The sequence below is a fragment of the Amphiura filiformis genome, chromosome 12 (assembly GCF_039555335.1).
Source record: "Amphiura filiformis chromosome 12, Afil_fr2py, whole genome shotgun sequence".
Taxonomy (NCBI): Eukaryota; Metazoa; Echinodermata; class Ophiuroidea; order Amphilepidida; family Amphiuridae; genus Amphiura; species Amphiura filiformis.
In genome coordinates, this window is record NC_092639.1 from 10,887,918 (window position 1) to 10,897,501 (window position 9,584).

Genomic DNA, 9,584 nt, shown 5'->3' on the forward strand with positions numbered 1-9,584 from the left:
TTCTTTTACATTTTCCAAATTTGATCAAATGTTTGGTATCAGGGATACCTCAGAACATGACCTGTGTATTAATTTCCTTTTTCTGTGCCTTAAATTTTACATTCATAAGTGCAGATTTAAACATACTAACCTTAGTTTCAATGCTTTTCTGAATATGGTCAAATTGAAGCAGAAAATTGAGTATAAAATTGCTGAAAGTAAAGGTAAACTGCGGCTCCATTTCAAAAAATGGACCATTGATCTTGAAGCATCTTAAATTGTTGTCCTTTTCTTCAATTATTTTCAAACTGATTATGGCGGGATCAAGATGGGTGTACCCAAGTTATGTGTGCATTTTTTTATTTCATATATATTTATTTCACAATCGTGGCCATGGGCCAAATTACAGAGAAATATTACAATTATAATTAAATACTTAGAATAACACACAAATTTAAAACATTTATAAAAACACAAGTATTGCACATGGTAGTATAGATAAACATGATACATGGATAATATATTATTACAAGGACATAAAGATATGAAATTTGCACAAATAAAATAGGCCAATTACAATGTAAAATATCACCAAAAGATTTGATTAAAAAGCACTAAAACCAAAATTTAACCTGCCAGCAGGATAAAATCTTTATGAAAAAAATGTGTACATATCCATAACAAAATGATGCACCCGTCGGACGCCACACGCGTCCCACCCCGCACAACAGCCAGGAACAAACACCAGGCCCATCCCAAGCGGAGGCCACTCCAAATCATCCGCAAGTCACATGGCCAAGGAATGTTCTTTGTACTCCCAAACCATGTGACCCAGGGCTGACCCAAAGCGACATCCACCCGAGACAAGTCAGGCATCTACTCCCGGCTACCATGCGAAATGAGACACATGTAGCAGCCGACAAGCGCATCCCTCTGACATGGATGCACACAAATTGAATTTAGATAAAAGCAAGTGGGGCATTTAATGCATGTTTAAAAGTGTGACATAAAAGGGGATGGGGCTCTGTTTGAAGCGTTTCGTGTTGGCCCTGAGTTGTGTATGATCTTGAGCATTGCGCAAACTTCTGCCATGGACCGAGATTCTGGTGGGGGGTAATAAATGACTGGTTCTTAGACTGTCCCTCAGTCCATTGGCAAAAGTTCGGCAATGCTCAACCCTTCTGTCTTCTGCACTGTTGTATTGACTTTGAATATGAGATGTATTTATAACCAAGTATGGTTCTTAATAGCCCTTCTTTGTATGCGCTCAAGATCACTAGCTTGTTTACATGTGAGCCCCGAATGCCAAACCACATCAGCATACTCGAGCACTGGTCTGACATAGCTTTTGTAAACGACCGTAAGTTCATCCTGGTCAAAGCCAAATCTTTTCAGGGATCTAAGCATGAAAAGACAAGTGTTTGCTTTCTTGATCATAATATCAACCTGAGATTGCCATTTCAGGTCACTTTGAATACAGATACCCAGGATTTTGGCTTTGTCAACATAATCAAACTTGTCAGATCCAATGCTCAAGTCTGCATGATGTGGTTTGGTTTTACTAAAATTAACCTCAAGTGCCTGGCATTTCTTGGCATTAAGATTTAGGCCATTAGTTGCTGCCCAGTCTGAGAACTTATTCAGATCTTCCTGGATATGACTATTGCTATCACTAGTAGAGTTTTCAGCAAATGTGAGATCATCAACATACTTCCAGACCTCTGCATGTGCATCATCGGCGGCATCATTGATGAGGATTTGAAAACCAATTGGGCCAAGCTTGGTGCCCTGCGGTACACCAGCTGTGAGTTGCACAAAGTCTGAAAGCATGTTGTTGTATCGTACACATTGTTTGACACATTGTTTGACACTTGTTTGACACAAGACTGGTGCTTGTGTTTTGTTTCTAAGAGTGAACGTTCTCTTTGTCCATCGTCTTTGTCTCTTTTGTGATTGTCCTTTGTACCTGTTCTTAAAATTTTTGACTATAATATTATGTTTTAATTCATGATCGTTGGGAACTGGTGGCCCATTGTGTATTTCATTTGTTCTCCCTCCACCAGTTCCAAGAACAGGGAATAAAAAACTTAGTTTTGTAACATGTCCTAAATTTTTAGCTTATTTAGATGTTTGGAAATATTCGTACTTTGGTGTTTTAGGAAGGATATGTAAACGACAGCTAACACCAAAAAATATGAAGAAATTATTTCTAAACCGTGTTAAGTCAAGAATCATTATGTTGCTCATTTTCAAGAATGCTGGTTAACAAAAAGCAGGCCATTGTCTCATTTCGTGAACAAAGGTCCACATATACCATTGTTTCCTTGCGTTTCCTTTATAATCGGTTACCCAACTGAAGCTATAAATACCAGCTCATTGCGATACCGCACATATAAAACAGACACATGTGCACAACCAGAGAAGATCTGATTTAATCAGTTGAGCTGTTTTCAATGAGTGTTATCTTGGTTTAATAGCTTTTAATGGGGTTTAAGTCCTGGAAAGGTCGCGGTGAATTCTACTGTAGACATGACTGCATCATGTTATTTCCTTTACGGGCCTATGGTATATTTTCTTTGCATTTTACGGGCCCACTGCGGTCTCATTTCTTTGCCTTTACGGGTCCATTATTTATAAGGTCAGAACTCATACAATTCAAATATTGGGAGCTCAAGCGTAAAAAACAATAGTACTCATAACATAAAAACTTGTACCCATGTTCTTGATGTCATAGCTCAAATGATCAGTATGCAAAGCAAGAACTCATACGATTCCAATGTTGGGAGATCACATGTTATACCAATTGTGTCATATGTTCCCCATGTCGTGGTCATCAAAAACTTAGACCCCCCACAGGGGTTTCCAGATACAGATTTCTCAACACCAGTAGTTGTCGACAAGTATTACAACCTGACTAACTCAATCACCCTCTCCAGAAATTCATACTTTGATGCAAATTTTGAATCCAAGATTTGGCGTGTTAAGGTGCCAATCCAAAAACTCCCCTTAACACTTGTGTTTATGTTTTTTCCGGCTGATTTAAAAACTCTCTTGGGTAAAAACAAAGCCCAAAGCAGTCGCGGTAAGAAACTGGTTTTGGTCTACCTCTGTTTACTTTATATCATGAGTTCAGGTGATACTGAAACCAACCCCGGACCCGATTTTCCCTGCAATATCTGTGAGGAAGAGTGTGATTGGGGTAGATACGCAGTTCAGTGTGACTCGTGCGATAGGTGGTATCACGCTGACTGCATGAACATGGACACACAGGTGTATGCCTCCTTGGAAGATAGTAACATAACGTGGATTTGTTGCAATTGTGGGCTACCAAATTTTGCGAGCTCGTTGTTCAGTTCTCATACCACCCTTTTGTCCAACAGTTTTGGCACACTGTCTTCTATCAGTAGTGAAGAGGACATCAAGTCTCCAATTGCTGCAAATCCACCTCTTGCAACATCGTCGCCCATAAATACAAAATGTTCCGATAGTACGCATACAGGTGGAAAACGTACCAAATGGTCTGATAAATCACATCCAAACTCTCCTAAAAAATCCAAGCAGATGAAGGTGATGGTAATAAATTTCCAAAGCGTAAAAACAAAGTGGCCGAGCTAGCCATATGCCTTGACACTCATCAACCAGATATCCTAATCGGTACGGAATCTTGGTTATTTGAAGGTGTGAGTAATAGTGAGATCTTCCCAACGGGATACACTGTCATTAGAAAAGATAGGCCACTAGGCGATAATGGCAGGCCTCATGGCGGTGTTTTTATCGCCATGAAGAGTGATCTCATAGCCTCACATCGGGTTGACTTGGATGAACAATGTGAGATCCTTTGGGCTCAATTTGAAATTGTTGGGTCTAAGTCTATCCTTGTCGGAGCCTTTTATAGGCCACCCGACTCAGGTAGCGAGGTCCTTGACCGTCTACAAACATCTTTGTCAAAAATCGATTTGACAAAGGGGCACAACATATGGCTGGGAGGTGATTTTAATTTATCCCATATCGATTGGGAAAACCAGGCCATATTGTCCAAGTGCCCTAAACCTGGCTTATGCCGTAGTCTGATTGATATTTCAAATGAATTTGGGCTAGACCAAGTGGTTAGAAAGCCCACACGTGGAGCAAATATTTTGGACCTGTTTTTTGTTTCAAACCCTACCCTGGTAGAGAAAGTCTCGGTATTACCGGGCATGAGTGATCATGATGGCATTCCCCTGATTACCATCAACACAAACCCCATCATTAACAGAAGTAAGCCTAGAAAAGTGTTTCTTTACAACAAGGCTAATTGGGAGGCAATCAAAACTGACCTCTGTGAAATCAGTAATGATTTTGAAGAGATTGCTCATGACCTTGTATCTGTGGATGAGCTATGGACTGATTTCAAAAATAGGATAACTGCTTCAATGGATGCTAATATTCCCTCGAAGATGATGTCTTCTAGTAAGAACATACCATGGCTTGATCGTAAGACCAAAAGTGCCCTTAGGAAAAAGCACAAGGCCTACAATCGTGCTAAGGAGTCGGACTCTTCCGAAGATTGGGAAACATTTCGTTCCCTAAGGAAGTTTGTAAACCGTCTGACACGTGGTAAGTTCCGTAATTATATCAGAGACACATGTGCTGTTTCCAACAAGAAATTCTGGGCTTTTATAAAGAGTCTAAAAACTGACTCTTTTGGTATCTCAACCTTGAAGTTAAATGGTCAGTTGGTGTCAGATAACAACAAAAAAGCCAACATATTGAACCAGCAATTTGAATCAGTATTCACACAGGAGAATATTACCAACATGCCAAAGATAAACAAACAAAATGTAACTCGTATGCCAGATATAAACATCACTGTTAAAGGTGTGGTGAAGTTGTTGACCGACCTTGACCCCGGGAAAGCGACAGGACCCGACGGCGTGCCGGCACGCATACTAAAGATGGGGGCTGTTGAAATCGCTCCAGCCTTGACCACCATCTTTAGACATTCTCTTGAGACAGGCAATCTGCCTGCAGATTGGAGATGCGCGAACATATCTCCAATTTTCAAGAAAGGGGACCGCACGAAGCCTTCCAACTATAGACCGGTTTCTCTGACGTCTATTTGTTGCAAGGTAATGGAGCATGTACTTCATTCGAACATCATGCTCCATTTAGACAAGCACGAGATTTTGACCGACTTCCAACATGGCTTTCGCCGTAATCGTTCGTGCGAGTCCCAGCTGATACTTACGACCTACGACTTTGTGAAGACTTTGGACAAGAAAGGACAGACGGACGTTGTGATCATGGATTTCAGCAAAGCTTTTGATGTGGTGCCACACAAAAGACTTATGCTGAAACTTGACCATTACGGAATACGAGGACCGACTTACGACTGGATTTCTAACTTCCTGATGCTCCGGAAGCAGAGGGTAGTTATAGGAGGTGAATGCTCGGACTGGACCAGTGTCAAATCCGGCGTTCCGCAAGGCACTGTGCTTGGTCCGTTGCTATTTCTACTGTACATCAACGACCTACCTGACAATCTCACCTCCAATGTACGGTTATTCGCAGACGATTGCGTGATCTACAGAACCATTTCTGGTGACAAAGACGCAGACCTCTTACAGACTGACCTTGACCGACTAGTTGAGTGGGAGCACACATGGCAAATGAAGTTTAATTGTGAACACTGTTTTCCTTGAAAATAACACATTCACATACCCCGAGAACTCATACATATTTACTGGATGGAGCCACCCTCCAGGAAACAGACTCGCACTCATATTTGGGTGTCGAAATTGCTAACAACATGAAATGGAACAAACACATTGACCACATGACAGCAAAGGGGAACAGATCATTGGGCTTTATAAAAAGAAATTTACACGGGTGCACTGAAGACATTAAAGATCTGGCTTATCGTTCACTTGTCCGTCCAACACTTGAGTATTGTGCAGCAGTATGGGATCCACACACAGCAGACCAAATCTACCAGATAGAAGCCGTACAAAGACGAGCAGCCCGCTTTGTCAAGAGAGATTACGATAGGCACAGCAGTGTATCTGCCATGATTACGAACTTAAACTGGAGAACACTAGCGGAGAGAAGAAAGATCGCTCGCCTGTCTGTCTTCCAAAAGGCCTACGAGGGTTACTTATCCATACCAGTTCGAACGCTGCTGCACCCGGTCAAGCGCTCCACCAGGAGGTCACATACCAAGTCATTTATCGAACTATACTCCTCAAAAGACTGTTTTAAATACTCATTCATACCTAGGACTCTCATAGACTGGAATAATTTACCACAACAAATCATCAGCACAGAAGATCCAAAAGCATTTAAACAACAGCTACAGAACCACTTCCAGTAGCAAGCATCAAATCAAGCACTAGCGCACACACAATATCCGACTCGCTTTTCTCCACCTGGAGTGTTGAGCCGTAATCTAAAGAAGAAGAAGAAGAAGCTTCTGGAGCCTTGAATGTTTTCGTACAAGCTCTAATTGAAATTACATTGCACTAGTTTTCTGCATACAGATCATCCCATACGGTACCGTACTAGCAGAGCTAAGTACGGTATGGGTTCCTCGTACTACGGAGGATCCAGTTTTTCAACGGAGATGGACAATATGCACGAGGTGTTTTTTACCAAATTTTACAAAAATTTCACCGATCCTACATGTACGCACACGATTCGTCAGTTCTGTGCACGCTGTGTCATGCAGTGGGTGCGTGGGGCAGTGCTAGGAAATTTGCATAATTTTAACTTGGTAAGGAGTTTGATTGTGTATAAATATAAGTACATATATGTATCTCACTTGTCACCAATTGCGCTATATTTTTGAGAAAAATGCATAAATAGGCTCAAAATTGGCCAGGGGTGTACATGTAGTAGGCCCTACTCCCTTAACACTCAAGACACCCTATAATGAAAGACAAAGATAAAAAGAATTTATCGCGTCTGACGCCATCTGTCAATCAAACTCGAGCACGGTTTGTTTACAAGTGTCGTGATGATGACTTGCTGAACGCGGATTTATAACCGGGCGCCTTATTGTTAATTTTGCACCTTTTGACATGCAAACCATCTCAAAAGTTAGGTCTGAGTTTATAGTAGGAAACTTTCTTAACCGAAGGCACCATGTCCACAATGCCTAGAAAAGCTGCTTTTTGCCTTGTAAAAGTACGTAATTTTTTCGCCATTTGCTGCTATTCCTTTTCTCCGATCAGCACCAGATAGATCGGTCTTCCTTTTACGCGCTGATTAACCTGTGTAAACCAATCATCAAGAATCGTAATTGACAGTGACATCATACGCGATAAATTCTTTTTATCTCTGTCTTTAACTATATGGGACCTGCTAGTGCTATAACTAGGTATACTAGGTGAATTCAAATTTGCCATCAAATTGCATCATTTTATATATCAAATTAAAGCCCTTGAGTAAACTAAGCCAAAACTGAAAACCTTTTTTCATAGCACTTTCCGTAGCAAAGTTACATCTTGTCAAAGATTGACTTTCATCAAAAAGATTCAGCTAGCAAAATTCCCAAAACGGCATATCGGGGGTGTTTCTAGATCTTAGTCTCATGGCGATAGCAGCTTTTTTTAATGGAACTGCTATCAAAATCCTCTAAAATTCCATGTGCGACTTGATTATCACCATAAAAATCATATATTTGGGTCAAGTGAAGTATAGAAAACATATTTATGTAGGTTTCCTTCACCCACCTATTCTCGAAAAAAATTCAAATTTCTATGTAAAGATGCATTGTGTTGGGGCCCCGGTCTCGGCGAATTCGCTGACTAGTAAATGTGTTAACTAAGGTTTGCCTAGGTTACCTACTATAACTTGAGAACAAGTCCTCAAACGTTCGAAATTTGTACAAAAAAGTACAACTGTGAACTGGATTTTAGACTGTCATGAAAATTTGTACTTACATTCAACACTTTTCTCTCAGACATCTTGTTGGATTCTTGCTGGTAGCAATATCACCAAGTACTTGATCACAGCTGTGAATGAAACTGTATGAAATAAATACTGAGCTGAGTGATAGGGTGCAAAATTCGGAAGACTTGTATGTCCTGTATGTAAGCTTATCTTGTGTTGTCGGTTTCGTTCAAGTCAGACGATCTGCACGATCACCAGTTTGTCACATTAAACTTGAACACAGTGCATAGCTATATAGCTTGTAAAGTTCTGCTCCAAATCGTTCGACAAATGAAATAAAATGATTGATCTGCAGCTACCATCACAACAATCACAACAAAACGTCGTATGAACGAATGAATCGCAGTGGAGTCAAAAAAGTGATTTCCAATGCCCGGAAGGAGGTATGAATAATTAATTACGTGATGTCATCACAACTTTCCAAACGTATCGTCAGAGAGTAGTTATGCTTTACCGAGATGAAAGTGCCAGCCCGGGTTCAGAACTTAGTCTTTATCTTTAGTCTTTATCTTTCTGCGCTGAGAATGAGATAGTTGGGTTGAAAAATACAATTTTATACGATTTTTTTTCTGTCTTACTAAAAATAAAAATGCAACAGGTACGGTACATATACAGGGTTCAAAAGATAAACTCGATCCTCACCTAAAATCACAAAACATTTCTTTGCATGCATTAGGTTGATTTGAAAAATTTAAAAACCTTTGAATAGAGAAATCCTTTTGCTACCCTCCCAATTTTCTTCATTTTGAAAATTATTTTTTGCTGGTAAAAAAATTATCACATTTTCCAAAAATGATGCTTTCAGAAAAAGTTGCACTTTTAGTTGCTTATTAAGCTTTTTTACATACCCACTAAGGTCTCTTTCATACTGCAGTTCCGTTTTCCTATACACAATACACAGTGCTCTTCCCATTGACGCGTGACCTCTACAAATAGCCTACGTTAGAAGTATGGGGATTTGCCTAGTCGCTGTGTGAAAAATAACCGGCCGATATTAAAAGTACTCTTCTAAAATTCTAGAAAATATAGTTTTGTAACATGTCCTAAATTTTTAGCTAATTTAGATGTTTGGAAATATGCGTACTTTGGTGTTTTAGTGTATGTTATGTAATAGTACAAAATAACCGGCCAATATTAAAAGTACTCTTCTAACTTTATATGGGTCACAATTTAGTTAAAACCTTTGAAGATTTGGTTTTAGAATTTGATATTTCCATTAAAGACAGGAGAAAATACAAATATTTAATGAATGGGATTTATTTGGATTGGTTCCAGAACCCTAAGAACATTCAAGAACATTTTTGATACTATTTCTGCTTCGCTTTTAGATGCAGAGAAGGTTTCAAAACATGCCACTGTTGAAGCTGAAAACAAATGGGTTGATTGTCTCGATATGTTTGATGAAATTGAATGGAACTGTGTGCATAGTAGCAATTTTAAATGTACTATTGAAACCCAGTTACGATTTTTTTTATTTTAAAGTTTTTCATAGGGCAATTTGTACAAATAATTTTCTTCACAGAATTGGTAGGGTGGATTCACCCAATTGTTACTTTTGTAATGAATTGCCCGAAACAATTTTGCATTTATTTTGTGAATGCAAGAATGTGTCTCCCATGTGGGATGAACTATGTTTTATATCAACAGTGTCACTGGGGATTCTTTTACATTTTCCA

The 9,584-nt window shown here is 39.6% G+C and overlaps 1 protein-coding gene across 1 annotated transcript; it reads left to right on the top strand.

Moving 5' to 3' along the window:
- Positions 1–5,767: 5,767 nt before the first annotated feature.
- On the top strand, positions 5,768–6,328 carry LOC140166614 (uncharacterized). The gene has a single exon (XM_072190115.1). It carries the CDS (start codon positions 5,768–5,770, stop codon positions 6,326–6,328), a length of 561 nt encoding a protein of 186 aa, XP_072046216.1.
- Positions 6,329–9,584: the final 3,256 nt, after the last annotated feature.

Bases quoted from the DNA above. Each gene is read 5' to 3' on its own strand.
- LOC140166614 (XM_072190115.1), top strand. From the start codon at position 5,768: ATGAAATGGAACAAACACATTGACCACATGACAGCAAAGGGGAACAGA.